The following is a 24,783-nucleotide window of genomic DNA, read 5'->3' as shown; positions in this document are numbered from 1 at the left end:
CCCAGGTATGCTGTCTTCTTCTTGGTATATATGCCCATGCAATCTACAGTCTACTGTCTAGAAGGGCTTTCGAACAAAACCCACATGATACTGTAGAGAAAAGTGGTGTCTACTTAGGTATTTTGCATATTTCAACTATTAAACGTTTACAGTTGTGTGGTTTTATAAAAGTGTTTTATTGAGGATTTTTCAAGTTTATTTAAAATAGTTGAACGATTTTTAAAAATACATTCTGTAAAATGTCATGTCATCGTTCAAAGTAATATCTAATCTAGTCAAAATAGGGTTAATATCCGGTTTTTAAGTAACTGCTTTAGGAGAGAATTGTTGGTTACTGTTTGTTACTTTCACATATAGCAAGCATGATAAGAATGCGTGAAGTTGTCTCGGATTACTTTAATTCATTTGTTTATTTGAGAACAAGGTTTTGGTAGGCGAGTAAGGGACCATTAGTTCCGGCCATTTTTATATGTAGTGGCTTAATCAAGTTGGTCAGGTATTTTATTTAATTAAGTTATTACTGTAAGGTAGCTGGTTATAGAAAATATATAAATAGTGGCATGTGTTTTGTTTACCTAAAATAATTTTTAAACTTTATGTATATTATGTATATTTTTTTTTAACTAACATTTATGTAATTTAATGGAAATATAATTTTAAAGATAGAAATTATTTGATTATTTGTCTAATAATTTTTTTTAATGCATTAGGTATATCGAATGAGCATTTTTTCCTTTAAAATTGTATGCAATAGTGGGAAAAATACTGTTTGTAATAAATATAAATACTAAATTTGAAAAAAATGAAATTTTTATATCATATTAACGCGAAAAAACATGCAAGACCACAAAAGTCTTGTGTACTGGTAGGTCTTGTACTGGTCGGTCTTGGTCTTGCAGATCTAACGCTTGTCTTGGGCTTAATCTACCTATTTGTGCAAGACCAAGACCAATACCGCAAGACCAAGACCAGTTTCGCTCATGATTATTAAAAAAGAACGCTATACTTGAAACCTACCTTTATTAAAATTAAATAATTTGATTTTTCAGGGTGGTCAAAAATGCCATATCAATATTTTTTAAGCCTAAAAATCAACTTTTTAAAATTAAATAATCGAATTAAAATGTTATATATTATGTTTCATTGTTTCATATATTTTTTACTTTCAATAGTTAAACCCTGTCATTAAAATAGTTTTTTACTAAACACCTTTTATTTATAAATTTATGCTTTCATACTATTGTTAATAACTAATAATTATATATCATTTAATATCATTTATTTAGTGATGTAGTTTCTATTGCGCCAACCAGTTTGAAAGTCTAAAGTCAGAAAATAGATGAAAATATAACACCGTTTACATCAGATACTTTAAGAATTTCTATAATTAACATTCCAGTAACAAACTAATATTGTTTTAATACCTTCATTTTGTAGAATTAATAAATGTCTGAACTACTTCTCTTATATTTTCTAATCCTCATTTGAAATTAATATTTTCAGTTCTAGGTATGTTGCCAGTTTTACGGAAGTAAGTAAGCACACTTTACTATACAATTTTTTTTCAAAAATTTAATTTATGTACCTACAACTTTATATACACTTGTAATTATGTAATACTAAACAGCACACTGAGAAATTAATCTTATATATTAATCTAATTTGTGTTTCCACTCATTAAATTTTATTACTTTTCCTAATGCTAATTTCTCTTAATAAAGTTTTAAAAAATGCAACGATTATGAAGCAATAAAATTCATATATTTTCTTTCCGAACACGCCAAGGAATCTTTTCTACGAGTTCATTAATTTTCCAAGTTCATGATCAGCTAAAGGCAGACTCGTTGTTTTTCAACGCAATATCTCAATTATAATTCCATTTGAATCTGTGGATAGTATATTCCCAAGTAATCTATCATGAAGTGCTTTCTTGTCATAACGACCTAGGCTATAGGTTATCAAAAAATCGTTAGAGGTAGGTCCAGAATTGAAGATTCTGCGTTTCCTCTAGAGAAAACGCAGAATGAAAGATGAATCAGGAAGATGATCTGTTGTTAACATACATATCACGAGCTTACGAGTTTTTAGTAACCGTAATGTTTATTTTTAACAAATTCTCACTAGTTGTTAACGATTTTAAATGTCAACGAGTCGCTAAGCTGTATCATTTCGCCATTATGGTTTACCTTGACAATTATATTTGTATTTTTTTCTCACATGAAAGTAAACAGGGTTAAATAATTTTATCTTCGCAAATTGTTAAAATATTTTGAGTAGAGAGTATTTTTAGAATTAAAAGTTACGAATTAATTTCGTATAAGTTTATAATAAAAATTAGACCCACGAACTAAAAATAGGATTAAAAAATAAAAATGCTGAAAAAAATATATACAGGGTGGCGCATCTCATTCGCCTCGGTTGATTATACGAAAACGGAAAGATGTAGAAACAAAATGTTTTATGTGTACAATTTAAAATTATTTCAAAATATACAGGATGTTTCAGTACTAAGCTCCATACCAAAGTTATAGTTTTTCTTATGGAACACCCGGTATTTTAGTTCATTTTTGGATTCTTGGGCCCAAAAAAGGCATTTATTATACGAGTTAAATATGTTTAAAATATTTGGTTTTTGAGATATTGCAAAATATTTAAATATGCATGGTACAATAGAATAGTATTAATCCCCGTACACACATTACTTTTCAGAATTAATTTTTGTGCTGAGGTTAAGGTAGAGAAACAAACTTTACTAAAAAATGTTATAGCTTCCTTAAATTTATACAGGGGTACCAAAAATTGCTGATCTATTTTCAGGATTTATGTTATATAAAAACTTTGTTATTTCAAATGCAACACCCTGTAGTTTTTTAAATAAATCGAAGCAGATTCAAATGCTCTTTCTAACTATATTAGGTTTTCCTATACCTATCCAGCTCAGATTTTGTATAAAAAGCGATTTTTCAATAAAATGGCGATCAAGAGGGCTGGTGTCGCCATGGCAATGTTCTAGTGACAGTTAGTAACTATTTTCGAAATCGACATTAGTGTATGGACATTATTATTTAGATTAAGTATTCTAATTAATAGTATTCTAACTAATATATAGACTAAGTATTCTAATTACATACACTATAGTTGGTTACTATAATTTCTGAATTTACCAATCTAAATAAACGGTACTGTAAAGAATAAAATACTGGAATAAATGAATCCTTTTTTTGCGCGTAACCACTCAGTATCGATATAAAAATCATCAAACCACCAATTAAATATTTCGTGACCAAGAGTGATTTTACGCATTACAGACAAAAAATAGTTGCGTGAAGAAATGTTTGATTTAACGCTTCTTCTAAATTTGCTTTTTTTAGTTTTCATGGATTAATTCATTCTATTGTGGTAGAATACAGAACCTTTTTTAATTCGAGAATACATGCATGCGGTTCTTCATTGTAAGAGTTGTATTACTACTTAAAGAATAAATAAGAATAAATGTTATATTTATATAGGGTGACAATTTGAAATCGAACAGTATTTAATATTACCTCTACCGATGATAGTATGAAAATTTGGCGAGAGAGAAATACGCCAATTTACATATCAAGGGGGACAATTTTTGAGGCATTTGGTGTCGTGTTACTTTCAACCCCTTGACCCTCAGGGCACCTACCCCTACCAGTTTTGTGTTCCTTATAAAATTCTACATAAACTGCATTATTATTTTGTCAAAATTGTGATACTTAACCTCACAAATGAATGAAATGTATTTAATATCTAATTTTAAAACGGATCGCATTCACCGCTTCATAGAACTTCATTTAAAAATGTTTGTACCTCCCAATACTATACATTCCAAATTCCTTTATTTATTTACATTTCGTCTTCGATATTGCCACTACCACTACAAAACATAAAGTAATTGAATTTTTTTGTCGTTTTCGACAAAACAAGATTCTCGTTTTGCTTATTCCTGTTGTTCTTTATTTTCCGACTCCTGGTGTTCATTATTTATTTCGTGTTCTTCCAGAATCAGTGAAATAAGCTGTGAAAGTTAATTTTATAAACAATTTTAAATAGTTTTCAATTATTATTGTTGTTTCTTAAAATGGTTTACACTATTGCTGAACGCGTAGAAATGATTTTCATTTACGGAGCTGAAAATCGCTGCTTTGCAAGAACGGCGACCGCATTCAACGAAAGCCATTGTGAAAGAAATGTTGGCCACAAGTACATTCGTGAGTTAGTAGCTAAATTTGAAGAAACAGGATCTGTTTGCAATAAGAAAAGGAATGAGCCTAGACTGCTCAATGAAGCCGCTCAGATTGAGGTTCTTGGTGAAGTTGCTATGGCTCCCACTACGTCCCTTCGTAAAGTTGCAGATCAAACTGGACTGTCGCTTCAGTCAGTCAGGAAAGTATTAAAGCTTCACAAATTTCATCTATACAAACTCTTAATTACTCAAGAATTACGGGACGATGACCCGGACAGACGTATTGAGTTTTGCAAAATTATGACGGACAAGATTATTACTCAGCCCAGGTTAATAAAGAATATCTGTTTCAGTGACGAATGCACATTTTACTTAAATGGCAAGGTCAACAAACAAAACTGTCGTTATTGGAGCGACATCAATCCTCACATTATTAGAGAGGGGCATACGCAATACCCTCAAAAAATAAATATCTGGGCGGGTATATTAGGCAATAGTATCATCGGTCCTCTCTTCATTAATGAAAATCTAAATGGTCAAATTTATGCAGAAATATTACATACAGCTATAGAACCTCTTATAATTCGTGAGGTGGAAAATCAAAGGGACACCAATGGAAATCTTTTTCTAGATGAGCATTTGCTGCACTTCCAACAGGACAGAGCGCCTCCGCATTATGTACGCTCAGTAAGAGAGTGGCTGGATAATCATTACCCAGAGCAGTGGATTGGTAGGAGGGGACCCATAGAATGGCCACCTAGGTCACTAGATCTGACACCGCTTGATTTTTTCTTATGGGGCCACTTGAAATCCGTTGTATAAAACTCAACCAGACTCCATTGAACAATTACAACAAAGAATTGTACAGGAGTGTAGAGCTATTTGACCTGAAACTTTTCAAAACGTCCTAACACAGTTTGAATACCAGTTGTACTTGTGCTTGGAGAAGAATGGAACCCATTTTGAAAAATTCATAAAGTAGTAAAGGTAAGCCTTCCAGTATTTCATTATCCATGAAAAATTATGATAATAATTTTTCATTCAGATGCATTAATTTTAATGTACAGGGTGGTCGAAATTGGTCTGTTTTAACAGAGAAAACCTATTTCCTGACTAGATAGAGCAAAACCGACATAGATGTCATGGGCTCGATTTCTGAGACAAATTTAATGGCGTAAACCACCTGTTGATATTTTCACTGCCAATTGAGATACTGCCAATTGAGATACTTTTTGAATGTTTTACCATTTGGAAAATTGCCCATAACTTTTGTATTTCGTGGAATAATAAAATTCTGTAAAAACGTTCTTAAGGCAATTTTTTAAGCACAATCCAGTGGCGGAGTCAGTTTTTTTCTATACATGCTCTTTTTATAAGAAATAATAAAAAATATAATTTTTTAAATGGAAATCATAGTTGGCTATGTACTTAAAAAAATGCTGGCGTTTAACCCTATCCAGCAATATAAAGTTATGTGTATTTATTTCTAAGAATGAGAGAAATATTAGATTTGTTATCTTTGTATCGAAGCGGGCCTTGATTTTTTGTGTAGTTGACTAATTATTTTTTATCACAATTTAATATTCTATATTATTATTTATCTGCATAATTGAAAACTTTTGAAAAGGTGAATCAACATTCTATATTAGTATTACCAATTCCAATTAAAACGCTAGGGTTACAACTGAATTGGGTTGGAAAAAGGGGCCCATATCTTGGCCTCCTAGGTCCTGTGATTTAACTCCTTTGGAATTTTTTATGGGGGACATTAAAAGACCTTATGTATAAGGGAAGAACCATTGGGACAAGAGAAAAATTGCAGAAGGCTACTAGGCAATCTTTTGGACTTATTAAACCAGTTCGCCTAATAAATCGTTGTAACTCTGTGCGCTAAAGATATTTATTGTGTATTCAACAAGGAGGTGCTCAATTTGAACATCTTTGATTTTTTTAGAAAAAACTATATTCGTCACTCAAAAAATACGTTTTTTTAGTTTTGTTCTTTGTTTATTGAATCGATTTCAGTTGTAATTACTAATACTTATAATTACTATATTACTGATAATAATAGAATGTTAATTTACCTTTTCAAAAGTCTTTAATTGTGCCGATAAATAATAATATAGAATACTAAATTGTGAAAAAAGATAATTAAGCAAATAGGTCAACTCGAAATCAAAGCCCGCTTCGATATAAAGATAAAAACCCTCATATTTCTCTCATTCTTAGAAATAGATACTATAATAATAATATACTATAAATATAAATAACTAATCGTTGGAAAGGGTTAAACGCCAGAATTTTTTTAGGTTCATAGCCAACTACAATTTCCATTTAAAAAACTATATTTTTTATTATTTCTGACAAAAAAAACAAGCATAGAAAAAAAATGACTACACCACTGGATTGTGCTTAAAAAAGTGCCTTAACAACGTTTTTACAGAATTTTATTATTCCGCGAAATAAAAAAGTTATGAGCAATTTTAAAAATGGTAAAAAATTCAAAAAGACCCCGTGTCTCTGTTGGCAGTGAAAATATCAACAAGCGGTTTACGCCATTAAACGTTTCTCAGAAATCGATCCCATGACATCTATGTAGGTTTTGCTCTATCTAGTCAGGAAATAGGTTTTCTCTGTTAAAACAGACTAATTTCGACCACCCTGTACATAAAATACATTTCATTCATTTGTGAGGTTAAGCATCACAATTTTGACAAAAAAATAATGCAGTTTATGTAGAATTCTATAAGAAACACAAAAATAGTAAAAGAAATAGGGGTTGCTATTTAAAATTTTAGGGGTAGGTGCCCTGGGGTCAAGGGGTTGAAAGTAACACGACAACAAATGCCTCAAAAATTGTCCCCCTTGATATGTAAATTGACGTGTTTCGCCAAATTTTCATACTATCATCGGTAGAGGAAATATTAAATACTATTCGTTTTCAAATTGTTACCCTGTATACGGGTCATATAAACATTGAAGTAGGTAGTTGATTAAAGTATAACAATATTTTATTATTCAACCCACACAGATATGTAAATAAGCTCTATATAATACTCAAGAGTACCAGTTCTTGCTATTAGTTAATACACTGCTAATGGTTCAAGATCATCAGTTACGCAACACTAACTATGCAGACTCTTCCCATGATATAATGTCTGTGATGTAAAATTATTCTTGTGTTGTTTTATCGTAAAATATGACCATTAATGAATCATCTCCTAGGGAATAAATCTAAGATTATATCTATCCGATTTTTTTCGTCTGCTTTGTTTGAGTTTCTCTTTTAGATATTATTTCGATTGTGCTGTTGGATTTATTGCTTTTGATGGGCCGATGAGATGAAACATCTTTGTTGAAAAATTACATAACTATCGACGAAAAAAGTAACAAGATGTGAGAACAATTAAAATATAAAAAAATCAGCAATCGATAGATGTTATCTCTTAGAGATACTTCAATTTGATTCATTGACATTAAAGTCTATAAACCTGACTAAATTAAATTTTGGCAAACATGTTTAAATTTGTTGTATAATATAAGATACCGAGCAGCTCTTCATTTTACTTTATAGAGCAAATGATTGTATCAGATATTTTATTTAGATTAAAGCTGCAAAAATTAGTTTAAACCGAATTTTATTATATTTTAAGAACTAAATTTTCGAGTTTTTGTATTGCATTTCTCGAAATTGTGTTGAAAATATGCCGAAGCCTATTTATACAGTCGAAGCAAAGAAAAGAGAACGTGACAATAAAGGTCGTTTATTACCAGGGTTGGAAAAAATCATGATTTAAAAAAAACAAAAAAAAGATTTTTTTGATTTAAATCGGATTTTTTTAATTTAAATCGGATTTTCTTTATTGAAATCAGATTTTTTTTAATTCAAAACAATATTTAAATCGAATTTCCAAATGACTAGGACTTATTTCCAATCAAAGTCCTATCCTAAATAGCTAAATATTAATAACTCTGAGCGATACCGATAACGTTAACAATTCTACCGGGCGTGTCATTTTTCCACATCGGTCACCAATATATTCCGCAAAAAAGTCGCTCGCTTCAGATCAAAAGGATTTTTTTTCAAACGTCTCAAAAGTATTAATTTTTGTCATTTTAACGGCTATAGGCATAAAAGTAAAGCACTGTTACGCTTTAGGACAAAAGTACAAAAATATATTATTAAACTGATATTAGGTGTCAAATTCAACGAGTGTACGAATCGTTTCTCGATTACTGTTTGTATTATTTGCAATGTTTGAAATTGATTAAAAAATTATTTGTAATGTTTTAAAAAAAATAGTGTTTTATTCGGAGTAAAAATGTACTTTTTGTGCCTCCCTGTAACGTCGGAATAGCTTTACGGTGGTCCTTCAAATGTACAGCATCGTCAAAAAAGTATAATTTCTACTTTAAAAATTTTTATTTTAAAATTAGTATTATCTAATGTCAAAGTGTAAAGTACTTACTGCAAATCAAAACGTCGGCAAGAATTTGGAAACATACCAACGCACTGTGGTTCCACAAATGGACAAAATTCGTCAAAATCAATAACATAATTTTTTTGTAAAACCATTATATTTAAATAACCAATATAATTCAAATTCATAATAATAAAATATTGAGGACTCTAAAACTATGTATTCATTAAAAAAAATTAACCCTAAACCGTGACCGTGTCAAATAACTCCGCTATAAAAAAGTTACAACCTAATCAAGTTGGCGCTTCGCAGACGTCACTTTACATTATTTGTTGACAGTTTGTTATTAAAGTGGTGTTGGTTGTACATTTTTAGCTATGAATGTCCAAAAACAAGGTAAGTTTATTAATTCTGAGTGTTAGAATTAGTTACTTTATTATTACTTTGACATTAGTAATACAAAATTATCGAAAAATTAGGCGTTTCAAATATGTTTCCCGCCTTTTCCCGAAATAATTTCCATAGTGTCAAGTAGATACATGCCTTGACCTATTATAGAACAAATATTAGTGTGCAGTTTTTGCTACTCCCTTTTTAATTAAGATCTGAAGTAACTGAGGTATTGCAAAATAAGGCTTAAAAATTCCGTTCCTTTCAGGTACATCATATCGATGTTCATTGGATAGAATGGGTATTTTTGAGATATGGTTGACAAAGGCTGGGTCTGTTTCAACAAAATCAAAACAAATATTTGGTAATTTATTAGAACAGTTCCTGACGCTGAAAATTTGAATTGTGCTAATTTGGAAAAGAAAATTTTTTATTTGTGCAAAAAAATAGCAGAAAATTGGGCAAAAGCCAGGCGCAACAAAGATTTTTTTCTAAAAACAAATTCTGATTGGTTAATAAAGACCGATGATATCTTCGTTAACATACAGGTGTCCAAATTAACCCAAGTTAACAAACCATCTACTCGTACATGCGGAAGACCAAAGAAAAATTTTGATAAGTGTTGATTTTCGGGAATGAAGATATAGTCTCTATATCAGAAGAACCTCGTTCTGCACTAGTCGGCGAATGATATGTATTCGAAAAGCGAATTTTTGTCGCTTATAAATAAATTTTAAAATAAATTCCTGCGTTTAGCGGTCTTATGGATTCACACGAAATTACTTCAAAAATCGTTTCAACATTTAAATTGATGACAAGATATTTTTATATAGTTTTATAAAATTAACAATTATTTTTCGATTTATTATCTGTTATAGAAATAGTTTTTATAGTTTTCTAGGATAGATTTTTATAACTTATATTATTTTTGATTTAAATCACATGATTAAAATTTAAAAAATCACTTGTTTAAATCATGATTTAAATCATGCCAACCCTGTTTATTACCCTTGACTGCAGTCAGAGAAGTAAGTTTGATTGATAAGCTCATTTTATCACTTTTAAAGTTAGTTTTATTAAATTCTGTGATTATTAGTTTGTACATTAATAGCACCCTCTTACTTGTTATTACCACTTATGGCATTGTGAGATGTACATCAATAAATAAATAAATAAATAACCCATAATAACGCTTAGAATATTCTTTATAATGGAGTAGTTTCTGTCAATATGTAATAAGTAAAATAAGTTATAAAACAAATAAATCAATTAGTTACTAAAATATTAGTTATTAAATTAAAAATATAAACGTAAAACTCTTTAAAAAATTATATAATAAAAATTTTGTCAATTTTAAACTAAGATTCATCTCATAAATCCATCACAATCTGGCAGCGCCGTCGCCATCGCTTGTCACTCAAAGTTCATCACGTGCATCGGAAATTGTTTTGCGATTACTATACAATTTTATTTATTTTTACATTGCAATTTATTTATTATTAATAGTATAGGATTATATAGTGATATTTACTATTAGTGTCATATTCAAATTCTACTATAAATTCGAGGTAAAGGCAATATTATTTCTAATATTTTTTATTTTTTAATATCTTACTAAGAAAAATCCTAAAAATAAATTTAAGATATTATGAATGAAACGTTTAACAAACGTCTTTATATAAATGCATAATATTCTGCTTAATTCAGGTACAAACCAAATGCCATTAAATCGAAGAAGCTTTAAATGTAGAATATGACATCATCTTAAATACCAGTTTTGTATTCATTTGTTTATTACTTTAAAATTAAATGAAAAGAGAAAAAACTACCGTTTTGAGAAATAATTAATAATTTAATATTTTTAAAATAATTTACAAAATAATTTAAAAAATTTTAATGTTTACTAAAATATCTCCAAGACGGTCAAATTTTACTGATAGTTAATGTTAAAGCATTTAGCAAAACATAGACACCCAAAATCTCATTCAAATCGGAATAACGGCTCTTAAAATATCTGCTAAAATGTGTTTATTTTCTTAAAGTTTGGTGCCCTCTAGCGGACAAACGAAGCACTTTTGTATAGAGGTAAATTGTGTCCAATGAACTTGTTTTGGTTTCAAAAATACGCAGTATTTCTATGTCCACGGAGTATTCGGACACCCTGCATAGCAAAATCGTTTTTAAATTTATTTTTGAAACAATAAAACATTTAGGCATTATAAAATACTTGTACCACTAAAACACAGCGTTTTTCAGTGGCGTGCAATAAGTACATAAACAGATGAGTGAGTTACAAGTTTCAAAAATAAGATACCAATATGCAGTAATTTTAAATGATTTGAACTATGATTTTTTAAACCAATTACCTTCATGCAAACCACCCCAATATAAAAGCCCAAATATTATGCCAAAATAACAAACATATGGTAATAGCAAAACAATTTCGGTGAGCAACTTTGAGTGACAAGCGATGGCGACAGCGCTGCCGGATTGTGATGGATTTATGAGATGTATCTTAATTTAAATTTGACAAACAACATATTTATTATATCATTTTTAAAGAGTTTTACCTTTTATTTTTAATTTAATAACTAATATTTGTGATTAATTCATATATTTGTTTTATAGCTTATTATACTTATTACATATTGGCAAAAACTAACATAATCTTATTTTGTACTGTATCAAGAGAAAAAAAAATAGTATATTTAAGTGTGTTTCTTGTCTGATCGCCTGTTGATATCTCTCTAAATTATAAAGTTTGAGGATACGTAAGAATTACGTGATTAATGAAAGTCTATGCATGGTGCAAAAACATGCTTTGTACAAATTAAATGAAATGAGTTTGAAGAAGCTTTAAATGTAAAATATGACATCATCCTAAATACCAGTTTTGTACTCATTTGCTTACCGCAATAAAACTAAATGAAAATAGGAGAAAAAAACATATACCGTTACACTATTAGCTTTTTCGAGTTAATTCCAAAGCCAAACGGAGTTTTAAAAGGTTTGTTCAATATTTTCTCGTCTATTATTTTACAATAGAACATTTACATAACAAACTGAAAGAAGCAAGTAGAAGGCTAACTGAATAAATATGAGTGGTACCGGTCCTGGTTGACTGGCATCGTTACTATCTAATTATTTTAAATGAACGGCTTCAAATTATTATGTAGCCAGGTAATAGTGTGACTTTTGGACGTGCATTGTTATCAACAAGATCGATCAGACGATGACAAAAATTCTTTTTACTCCATCTTTAATAATAAAAATAGTATATTGTTTTATTAGGAGTAAAAATTTAGGAGACTTTTTTGTTGCATACGGCTGTACATCTGACATTACAGGCGAGACACAAAAGGACATTTTTACTGCGAACAGAACATGCTATTTTTTTAAAACGCCACAAATAATTTTTTAAAAAATTTTAAACGTTCCAAATAATATAATAGTTATTTTTTATACAAGACGATAAAATGGTATTTTACCGTCGACCGGAAAGATTAATTCACGAGAGATGAAATCGCTAGTGAATTAATTTCGGGTGACGATAATGCAATTTTATCGTCGTGTATAAACCAATATTTTTTTCCATAGCGAGTTACGTTTTACAAAATATTCAGAAATTATTATTTCAAGGAATTTATTACGAGTAAAAAAATATTGTGCTGGGTTGGCGTTGGTTTCTATGTAATTTGACAAATAAATAAAGCTGTCTCTTTAGTTGTGTTATCTTTCGTGTCGATTGCTGATTGAATTGGAGCCAGAAATGGCTCAAAACGAAATAAGTAAATTACAAACAGATGTTCAGGCTGAGGCGACAAACGCTATATCCAAACTACTTCCATTTAAATCCCGAATAACTTATGAAAAGGAATACAAAAATTTTCAAAAATGGAAGCAATTAAAAAACGTGCGAGAACAAAGATCAAGTGAAAACATACTTTTAGCATATTTTTTTCTGAAAAATCAAAGAAAATGCAGCCGTCCAGTTTATGGTCGTACTATTCAATGCTAAAAAGTACAATACTGGTCAATGAAAACATTGATATTTCAATGTTAAGGATAAGCTATACTGTTTAAATTTCCGTAGCAGTATAGTAACATATTAACTTTGTAGATATAGCCAGCTCATAGCTTTCTTAAAGAACCAACTGAAAAACCAATGTCAAAAATTTTGCAACCAAGAAAATGTCGTGAAATTTTTTTGCACTGCTTTTTTTGCATTTAATCTACCCTTGCGGTCAAAGTACTATTTTATCTACTATTTTTGATAGATATAAGGCAATTTTAACAGTTGCTATGAAAAAAAAAGATTTAAGTCATACCTTGTATGTAATTATACAGGGTTGTTCCCCACATACGACACGGAGTACTGTAGCTAAACGATTAGATTTTTACAAATTGTATGTTTTGGGTTCGTTGAAGGACTATTAGAGGTACAATTTAAAAATTATTTTACAAGATACAGAGTGTCCCTAATAAGTAACAAATATTATAGTTGAATTTTTTTAAATGGAACACCCTGTATATTTTCCTATTTTTAGATTATACGGTTGAAATAAAGGTAAATTTGATTAAGGTTTATTATACTTAAACCTTACCGTTTTTGAAATAATTTCAATTTTGTGAAATTTCAGTAAAAAATTTAAGGCTTTATTTCTCCAAGGGTATTAAAGGTTTTAATACTAAATATTTACTGAAGATTATTTATTGATCAGATGTTGTGTTGCAATAATAAAAATTATACTACCTTATACGGAGTGTCCAAAAATTTATATCAAATAATTAATAGCTTTAAACGGCAATAACTTGTTTAATTTAAATAGAACACCCTATAAATTTTACGAGAATCAGATGCAGAATTTAATTGTCTATCAAAATGTATTATATCATTCTTTACCTATCTCTTCAAGTTTTCGTAGAAAATGCATTTTCTTATAATTTAGACCTCATTTATCACTATACCCATGGAATATTGACATTTTAGATTCTTTTAAATCAACATATTTACAAAATATACAAGTAGTAAAAATAATAATATTGCAAGCCCATTTATTTACAAAAAAGAATACTATTTAAATCTTTGTAAAAGAGTATACCAATTATTACTAATTATTAATATACCACCATTATTTCCGCTCAAAAATTAGTTAATTACATACTTAATTGTTTTAATTAATAAATAAATGATTTGACTCAGAAATCAATACAATAATAAGTTATGAAAATGAACGTCTCTGTTGTTATAAATAAGCATTTGTCAAAAAATGAAATAAAATCTATATAAACTGGTGTTACTTTTTACCACACTGTCTAATACAATAATAATAATATACATACAAAATTCAGTTTTTTAGTATTTGGAGCAATTATTATTAATCAACGTAAACGGTCAATTAATGTACTTTGAATACTGGGATCATATTAATTGTCCCCTTTAACAAAAAATATTTAAACATTTTTTTATCTTTTAATGAAATAAGCGAATTATATCGACAATAATAGTATCTGTACTATTTGTAAATTTGTTACATCTTTAAAAATAATCTAAAATGTCAATATTCCATGGGTATAGTGATAAATCAGGTCTAAATGAAAAGAAAATTCATTTTCTATGAAAATTTGAAGAGATAGGTAAAAAATGGTATAATACAATTTGATAGACAATTAAATTGTGCATCTGATTCTCGTAAAATATACTGGGTGTTCCATTTAAATTAAGCAACTTATTGCCGTTTAAAGCTAATATTTATTTAATATAAATTTTTGGAAACTCTGTATAAGGTAGTATAATTTTTATTATTCCAACACAATATCTGATCAATAAATAAACTTCAGTAAATATTTAGTATTAAAACCTTTAACACCTTTCGAGAAATGAAGCCTTAAATTTTTTACTGAAATTTCACAAAATTGAAATTATTTCAAAAACGGTAAGGTTTAAGTGTGATAAACCTTAATCAAATTTACCTTTATTTCAACCGTAGAATCTAAAAATAGAATAATATACAGGGTGTTCCATTTAAAAAAATACAACTATAATAATTTTTACTTATTTGGGACACTCTGTATCTTGTAAAAATATTTTTAAATTGTACCTCTAGTAGTCCCTCAACGCACCCAAAACTTAGAATTTGTAAAAATCTAATCGTTTAGCTACAATACTCCGTGTCGTATGTGGTGAACAACCCTGTATATCGCAAAACTATGGTTACGCTCGTCGATTTTGACACTTTACGTTTAATAATATACTTTCGTACTTTTATGCTTAGGCGTAAAAGTGCTGTTACCCAAAGGCGTTAACATGACGTTATTATGTTCTCAATGCCCGTACAGTGCAAAAGTAAAATGTTTTGGTGTATTGTGGTGAATTAGTGTTTTATTTAGCTGTTGTAATACTAAAGGTTCCAAACCTCACCTTTAAGTCCACTGATGTTCAAAACTCTTGCCTAATAAAATTGCAGTTCTAAAAAATGTTTATGCTTACAAAAATAATATTCACTAAAATCTGAATCACTAAATAATAGGGTTTAATTGAACTAGAAAAAAATTTACATATCAAAATGCCGAAATACCTATTAATATAAAAACTATTACTGTAATTAATTTATGAGAAACTGTTACCAACCAAAATAATGTCTAGACTATCTAATTGTTTTATTTATAATGTGCCCAGCAAATAGTGTAACTTTTGAACCTGCATTCTTATCACCAACATCATTCAAATAATGACAAAAGTTATTTATTTCCCAGACTTTAATTATTCAAAAATACTTTTTAATATAAAAATATGGTCGAACCTAGTTATACAGTTTACAATTTGATTGAAAGGTATATTAAGTTATCTCTAAAAATAAGACTGCGTATTACAGATATTTAATTTTACAAGATATATTAATTTTACGTACCTACTTGTAGCTTGAATCGATGTAAATATTCGAAATTGATGTTTAGCAAAAATTATTTCAAAATTGATTTTTTATTTAGCTTAATCTGATGAAATTTAGTACTGCTAAAGCCTACGATAAAGATTTACGTTTAGATAATACCATTTTTAACGACTATCGATATTTATTGATTATAAAATTAATACTATTTTCAACACGTTTACTAAAACATGGAATTTGTAAATTTTAAAATAAGATCAAAGAGCTCTACTAAAATTTTTACAGACTTCAAAATTTGCTTGTATTAAAAAATCTATATAGTCATAGTTTACCGTTGTATTTAGACCAACGTTAGGTCATATCTATCTGTATATTTCTACCAAAACAGGTTTTACTTTTTTTCCAAGTTATTCAATTCATGAGACATCTAACAGTTATGTTAATTGAATTAACTGCTTTGATGTATTCGGTTTTTTATACGTGTGGAGATACATATGGTTTGGTTATATAATATACCTAACAAGGATTAGCATATTTTTTATGGTTGTTGAATATTTTAGTCAATAGGGAATACATTTTAAACTTAGTTATTTAAAATAAGTAAATAATAAAATCACTGTTATTTAAACTATAAAAATAACTATTTTCTGTTATACTTTTCTTAAAATATCACCCTGTATATGTCATTATGTATTCGAAAAACATAAACTCCATATAAAAATGAATAATAATATTCTCGTGGTAATTTTTAAAACTCCAAAGTAACTCATTAACAAAAGTTACTAATATTAAAATACTAATTTTATAGAAATGTATCTTCTTTTATAGTAATAATATACCTGAATAACAGTAAATTTAATTCTATGCATTTTTTCAATTTTCTACCACTTTCTTAAGCTGTTATTAAGACGGGCTGTTTATCATATAAGACGCTGAGAAAGGAAACAAGAATTTAATTGCATTTTTTACGTCTACAATAAAAATAATACTGCATATTTTAAAGTAAAATATGAAAACAAATATACAAATAAGTACTCAGTAGTGATTTAAATCAATAAACTGTAATTCATTTTAAAATATATTGTTTAAAAATAAATGAATAGTTTATAGTATAAAAATAGTCGACTGAAAAGGGCGTTGCTACCCTAATCGCCTGTTGGTGTCTCTCCTGTTTTGTATACATAAAAATATTAATGTTGAAATGAATGCTATATATCTAATCACAAGAATGCTATAATATTATTTAGTACAATTATTAAATTAAAACTATTTCAATAATTTTTAATAAATAGGAAAATAAAATTAAGATTTTTTTTTGTTTAAGTAATATGTATGGAAAAAAAATTGAGTCAATAGTTTTTCTCTTGTAATTGATTTATTATATTAGCTGTACATCATTAATTATCGTTATAATACCATTTCGAAAACATTCACGAACGCAAATTTTAGTCCCAGAAGTCAAAAACTACGAAAAAAAATGTATAGGTAAATCACTTCAAAATCATAACTTATTTTTAATATACAGTTTTTTCTAACTGAAGTTTTGACATGACGAGTTTATGCAGCAAATGGGGAAAATTTAGAATCATAGAAAGTAAAAACTTGCTTATTGAACGTTGCTGGTCTTATCAACTATTGATATCTCTTAAAAACTATCATGCAAAGTTTAAGTATAAGTGGGGGACAAGGTCTTCTTAGTATTCTGACATTATCAACATTCAAATGTAAATTAAAAAGACAAAATATTTGTACGAAAATACTGTAAAAATATTGAAACAATTTTTATTACTTAGATAATTAAAAAACATCTAAAAAATCAAAGTATTTTACTTATATAAAAAGCCACAGGTCTTGCAATCCGAAGAGAAGAATATCTAAGTATTCCTTTAACACAAATTTGTTATCTCTTAAAGTTTTAAGAGTTGTATTACTCTTTGTTTCAAGATATTGAAGAATTTTATAATGAAATGAAACTGGAATATCTTGAAATATTCAATATTAGCTTGTATAAAATACTAAATCACCACAATACAGCAAAACACTTTTTACTTTTACACTGGACGCGCATTTCGCTAACGATGTTGGCATCATCAGCAAATGATTCTCATCAAATCGTTTTAGTAAACATCGTTTTAATCGTTTGAATCATCTGCTGATGATGCTAACATGGTTAGCGAAACGCGCGTCCAGTGTAAAATTAAAAAGTGTTTTGGTGTACTGTGGTGATTTAGTGTATTATTTTGCTGTGTAACACTAATGGTTCCAACCCTCAAATGTAATTAGATTGTATTTTAAATAGTTTATATTTTTTCGACTCTTGGCTAAGAAAAATTGAATCCAGTAAGAATCCAGTAAAGAGTCATTGTTATATGTATTTCTGTGTGGATTCTACACAGTGTAACATTCTTATAATCAAAGATACTTTGATATTTGTGTGTTTCAATGGTTGATTTTTAAAAAACAACGTTTTTAAAGAAACGTTGAATGTTATGAAAGTTTAAGGGTGTATTCCGTTGCTTACCTTGGTGATGGTTTTATGTTCCGTTTCTATCGGTTTCCTGAAAGTTTTCTTATTACGGAACACGGTTCTTGAAAAATTCGGTTATAACTGTCACCAAGCTAACCAGCGCGAGAAGGCTGGTTTTTCTTGTTTTGTTTGTCAATCAATGTCATTTATGTGACAGAAATCAAGCAAATATTGGAAGTTCGAGTGAAATTCTTATTTAATTTTTAAAATTTGTAAAAACATTTTGTATTTACATCCAAAAGCAATGGAGGTAGGCAGTAAAAGTAAATAAATTTCATTAACTAAATAGAATTACTTTTTAGGACCATTTAAACTTATCATGCAGCCATTGTTTCTTAAAGTCAGGAACATTTAAAGAAAACATGAAAAACGAGACAACAATTATTAATCGTGAATGTTTTGTAAGTTATAAAAATATAAATATTGATCAGGTTTGTTGATTTATTATTGATCTGTTTTAATATTGGACCTGCAAATCTTCACTTGAGCTGTCTAACGAGTTTAACAGTTTATTAATAAAGTACTTTTCAATATTAAACTCCATTGAAAAGAATAAGGAAACGTAAAAGCAGAGAATAGGTACATTAAAAATGCATAAAACATAAATTTTATAAGAGAGGTATTGAAATTTAGAAAACGTCAACATTTGACGTTTCCAGTATTTTACCAAACCGATGTTTTCCAGGAATCGATCTTTACCGTAGTTTACCAGTCTGGTTCGCCTGGTTTTGCAACGGAATACAGCCTAAATTTATGTAATTCTTTGTATGGAAGATAATTTCAAAATACTCAAAATTCACCTTCAAAAGGACAAAGATAGTAATTTGGATCATGGAACTATTTTGCTGCTCCGCACCAAAACACCCGATCTTCCACTATTTCAGTCACTCCAACTCGAACCAGCGTCTGTTTGTTTCTTTAACCCGCACTGAATTTAGGTCGCCTGCAGATTTCTCTTCTCGTGCGAATTTTCCGATCCAAAACAATCCGCAGTCCCCTCTCTCCTCCACACTATTTACGCACTAAGACACTACAACGTTTTTTTAGTCCATCGAACACTACCCGATTTCTGTTTTTGGTGTTATGAAGCAGCAGCAAAATATTTCAGGGAAAAGAATAAAGTTTGGTATTTTTTCAGGAAAGGACATGGGGGTAGGTAATAAGGAGGATCTAAAAACTAGAGCTATAGAAGACTTACCAGTCGCCATGGCCGATTTTGCCAGGGCTGAGGCGCCCTATCACTCCACGATTTCAAAACTGAGACACTAGCTACTCACGAGAAGTCTTGAGGCAGACTGGCGCGGCGCGAACGTCTTGGGTACCAGCGAGCTGGCGGCCCTGAGAGCGGGGCCGTGATTGGTTCCTGCTGGGAGTCGCCGTCCGTCGACGTCGTCGGAGATCGCGACCGACGTCCGTCGCTCGCTAGATGCGGACCTGGCGGTTTCTGCGAGAGCGGCGGCCGGCGCCTGCGAGAGCGCGGGAAGTACCGGAGAACGGGTATTAGGGCTGCGGGCGAGGCTTGGTACTGGAAAAGGCTAATTTTAGGTTTGAGGGGGGCTAGCTAGGAGTGATTTGTTTACATTTAATGCAATATTATAAACTATTTATTTTTTGTTAACTTTGAGTATACAGTACTCCTATAGCTAGAATATTGTTGTAATTAAATGTTATGATAATATACAAAATATATCTACGTTCAAAGTAGTTCCTTGAAAAAGATCACAATGTGATCGAAACGTTGGAAAATAATTAAAGATTATGTTATAATTCTAATTGAATTGTATTATTACAAGTAGACCAAATACCAAGAAAAAGTTAATCATATCCAAAAAAATCCTTATGGGTTTTTCGCCACTGCACTGCAAGAAAAATCTACAAAATAAAATAGTTATTTTTTTGTAAACACTTCTGCGTTAAACCTAAACGGACGCTGCTTGTCAGAAGTTGTGTTTACAGTAATAAAAATTTGCCTAACAAAGAAAAAAATGCTTAACGTTTCAGAAAGTTTTTTCTTTCCGTCGTCGGAAGCAAAAAAATATAAAGAATCAAGAAAAAAACTATTTAAAATATTTAAATTGAACTATTCGAGAACACTTTACTTTTTAAAACAGATATGTCTACAAGAAATCGTTGACGTTCTGTTAAAATGACATTATATTAAGTTAAACTTCAAAATTAACAATTACTACCTGATAACAATTACTTAATAAGGTAAAACCAAAAAGCCCAAATTGTATTTCTGTATGATTATTTTTAAATTTTACGTATGTTATGTTTATTTATGTTATGTTCTTTAAAATCAAAGAAGCGATTGCCATACATTACTAACATCTACAGTTGCATGAGCAATACATTTATTTTTATTAGATTGAATTAAAAAAGCCTCTTTTATTTTTCTTTTAGAGGCTATCGCTTCTTTCATTATAATTTTGGCGTTATTAAAATTTTTCTGTGCCCTGTGTCCCATGAATGCTGACAAATCTTAGATTTGTGAAAATCTCCCTTTCTTAAATAATCTTTATGTTCTTTAATTCTAACATTTAAGGGTCTAGATGTTTCACCAATGTAAAATTTATCGCATTCACAGGGTATTTGGTATATTACATTTTTTGTTTGTTGTTCTGTATTCATTTGTTTAGTATGTTATTTAAATTTTATTAAAATAAATTTAAATTACATACATTATAAAATTTGAGTTTTTTGCTTTGTTGGTGTCCTGTTATTTTTATGATGTCCTCTAATGAAGTTTGTCAACCACATATATCGGGTGCGTCTCAATAGTAGCTCACTTCTATAACATTTTTATTTTTTCAGATAAAAAAACGAGATTTGGTATATTAATATTTGGCATAAATTAGGATTTATTGACGTATTCTATTGTTTTTAGTCACTTCCTGTTTCACCGGAAATGACTACAACTTTTGATTTTCAAAAGGAACTATGTATATTTTTACTTTATTTAATAGAAAATGACACTCTGAGTAGAATGACATATCATATGTAGGACAAATATTTGACATTTTCGCTTAAAAAAATCATATTTTAAATTTCAATCTAGAGTGCCATGGATGTGTTAGAAACACTAATTTTTAATAAAGGAGCCTTGGAAAAAATAGATTTGATCGTCTAACATTTTTCGTGTCTTCTCCTGACCGGTTAAAAGACGCCTAAATCGTATTTTTAATAATATCTTAATTTTTTCAAACGGAACAACGGTGGATTATTAGCATATTTAGAACAAGTACGATTATTTTACGAATAATCTGGTACATCACACTTGTTATTTCGAGTCAAATTGTCGTTATGAACCGCATGTTACAATTTCAAATGAATCATATGCGAAATTGTCAAAAGTTGATACATGATATGTCATTCTATTCAAAGTGTCATTTTCTATCAAATAAATTTAAAAAAAATACCGAGAGTGTCATTTAAAAGTTGTAGTTGTAGTCATTTCCGGTGAAACAGAAAGTGCCCGAAAACAATTGAATCGTCAATTAATCCTAATTTATGTTATATACTAAGATACCATATCTCGTTTTTTTATCTGAAAAAAAAAGTTATAAAGGCCAGCCACTTTTGAGACGCACCCGGTATAAAAGCTTCTTCGAAGATTTTAATATACGATCTGATCATAGGCAGGTACCGATTAGGCCATTATTACACTATCAAATTTCTTTGTCAAAGATTTTATTTTATTAAAGAAATTGACAGTGTAATATGTGTGATATTATAAAATATTGTATATTAAGAGCAAATGATTCTCATCAAATCGTTTTAGTAAACATCGTTTTAATCGTTTGAATCATCTGCTGATGATGCTAACATGGTTAGCGAAACGCGCGTCCAGTGTAAAATTAAAAAGTGTTTTGGTGTACTGTGGTGATTTAGTGTATTATTTTGATGCGTAACACTAATGGTTCCAACCCTCAAATGTAATTAGATTGTATTTTAAATTGTTTATATTTTTTCGACTCTTGGCTAAGAAAAATTGAATCCAGTAAGAATCCAGTTCTTTGTCAAAGATTTTATTTTATTAAAGAAATTGACAGTGTAATATGTGTGATATTATAAAATATTGTATATTAAGACAGTCAAATTTGATAGTGGCGTTACATTATGAAATTTTTTTGTCGAAGATCTTTTATAAAAGATATACAGGGTGGTCCGAACAGTATTCCGGAAACTTCGTTAGCATATTCTGCAGATAAAAATAAGAAAAAAAGTTTGTATAAATATATAATATGTCCTAAAATGCTTACATTCGGAGATACAGGGTGTAGAAATTTCATTTTTATTTCGATTTTCTCCAAATAATTTATGATGTAAGGTCAATATTTGGATGAAAATTGGTGCCTGGGAGTCTTTTGATATGAGAAATTTGATTTTAATGTCAATATGACTCCTACTTGTAGAGGGCGCCACCTACATATTTTTAACTGGTTTGAAGAGTAATAACTTTTCGTCCGTACCTGTATAAAACTACTGAGTAAAAAATATACATTTACGACATTTTTTACGTAAAAAGGTCCTTTGGGAAAAATTGCTACGGGTAATGGTTCTCAAGATATTTGGAATCGAAATTATCAATACTTGTCATAATTGACATAAATTAAACATGTTGACTAAATAGTTATTAGACTGAAATCATAAATTTGAAATGTTTTTGTGCCAAAAGTTCAACAAAAAGTGTTTTATTGTCATTTTTTCGCAGAAAAATTTAGGATTAATTTAAAAAAATAAAAATTGCTCGATTTTATTATTTCAGTTAAATAACCAATCTACTCAACTTGTTTATTTTTTGTAATAATAATCCAATAATGACATGTATTGATTATTTCCATTCTCTATATCTTGAGAACCGTTACTCGTAACGATTTTTACCAAGAGACATTTTTTACGTAACACGTCACAGAAATGTATAATTTTTTACTCAGTACTTTTATACAGATACGGACGAAAAGTTATTACTCTTCAAAACAGTTAAAACACATGTAGTTGGCACCACCAACAAATGGGAGTTATATTGACATCAAAATCAAATTTCTCATGTGAAGTACTCCCATACACCAATTTTCATCCAAATATTGACGCTAATTCAGAAATTATTAGAAAAAAATCGAAATAAAAATGAAACTTCTACACCCTGTATCTCCGAAACTAAGCATTTTAGGACATACATTTATACGAACTTTTTTACTTATTTTATCTGCAGAATATGCTGCCAAAGTTTCCGGAATACAGTTCAGACCACCCTGTATATTTTATGAAAAATTTGACAGTGTTACTATAAAATTTTCAAAAAATCACCCATATTACACTGTCAAATTATTCATAAAAAATATTTTAAATAAGATCTTTGACAAGAAAATTTGATAGTGTAATAGTAGTCGTGGAAAGTAAAAACTTGCTTATTAGACGTTTATGGCCTTATCGACTATTGATATCTCTAAAAAAATATCATGTAAAGTCTGAATATAAGTGAGGGACCAGGCCTTTTTAATACTCTGAAATTATCAACATTCAAAAAACATTAAAAAGACGAAAATATACAGGGTTGTTCACCTCATTCGACACGGAATAGTAGACAAATGCAGTAAGCAAATTGTAGACAAATGATTGGATTTTCAGAAATTGTGAGTGATTGGATTGTTGGAGGACTACTAAAACTACAATTTAAAATAAGTTTTTTATTAAGGTTTACCGCATTTTAATCTTACCGTTTTTTAAATATTTCCGGTTTTGTGAAAATACAGTAAAGCAATTTTAATGTACTAAACTTTTTTATATTTACTAAATTTTTATTTTACTATTTCGCCGAGCTGGTAGTGTGGTTTATAAAAAAACCTATTAGGCAGAAACCTGTCATTGGAAGTGAATAAAATAAATTTGCCGTAATTGGCTATTTTATAGAAAATCCATATATCTACAAGTCATCGTAAAATAATTCAAAGAACTACTTCGTTTTTCTTGATAGAATAATATACACATATTTAATAAGTATTATTTATTAAACTATTGTAGGTAAATTAAATAAAAGTAAACTGGTATAAATTTAAATAAGTCCATAAACTAATTTCGATTTTGAAAATAGCTACTAACTGTCACTAGAAACTTGCCATGACAACACTAGTCATCTTGATTACAATTTTATTGAAAAATCGCTTTTTATTCAAAATCTGAGCCAGATAGGTATAGGAAACCCTAATATAGTTTGAAAGAGCATTTAACTTTGCTTCAACTTATTTAAAAAATACATAGTGTTACATTTGAAATAACGAAGTTTTTATGTAAAATAAATATTTAAAATATACCAGCAATTTTTGATACCCCTGTATACATTTA

At 29.2% G+C, this 24,783-nt stretch overlaps 1 protein-coding gene across 1 annotated transcript in view; it reads right to left on the bottom strand.

Annotated features, from left to right (window-relative positions):
• LOC115879058 (delta-like protein D) overlaps positions 1-19,743 on the bottom strand; it is a 336,547-nt gene extending 316,804 nt beyond the window's left edge. Inside the window, exon 1 of the mRNA XM_030895697.1 lies at positions 19,637-19,743. Within this exon, the coding sequence (XP_030751557.1) occupies positions 19,637-19,646 (10 nt within the window). The 5' untranslated portion in view covers positions 19,647-19,743. The remainder of the gene's footprint in view (positions 1-19,636) is intronic.
• Between the last annotated feature and the right edge of the window lie 5,040 nt (positions 19,744-24,783).

This window comes from Sitophilus oryzae, unplaced genomic scaffold (assembly GCF_002938485.1).
Source record: "Sitophilus oryzae breed Bouriz unplaced genomic scaffold, Soryzae_2.0 scaffold_1063_pilon_pilon, whole genome shotgun sequence".
Lineage (NCBI taxonomy): Eukaryota > Metazoa > Arthropoda > Insecta > Coleoptera > Curculionidae > Sitophilus > Sitophilus oryzae.
The sequence above is the reverse complement of the archived record's forward strand: the minus strand, read 5'-3'. Positions and strand labels throughout refer to the sequence as shown.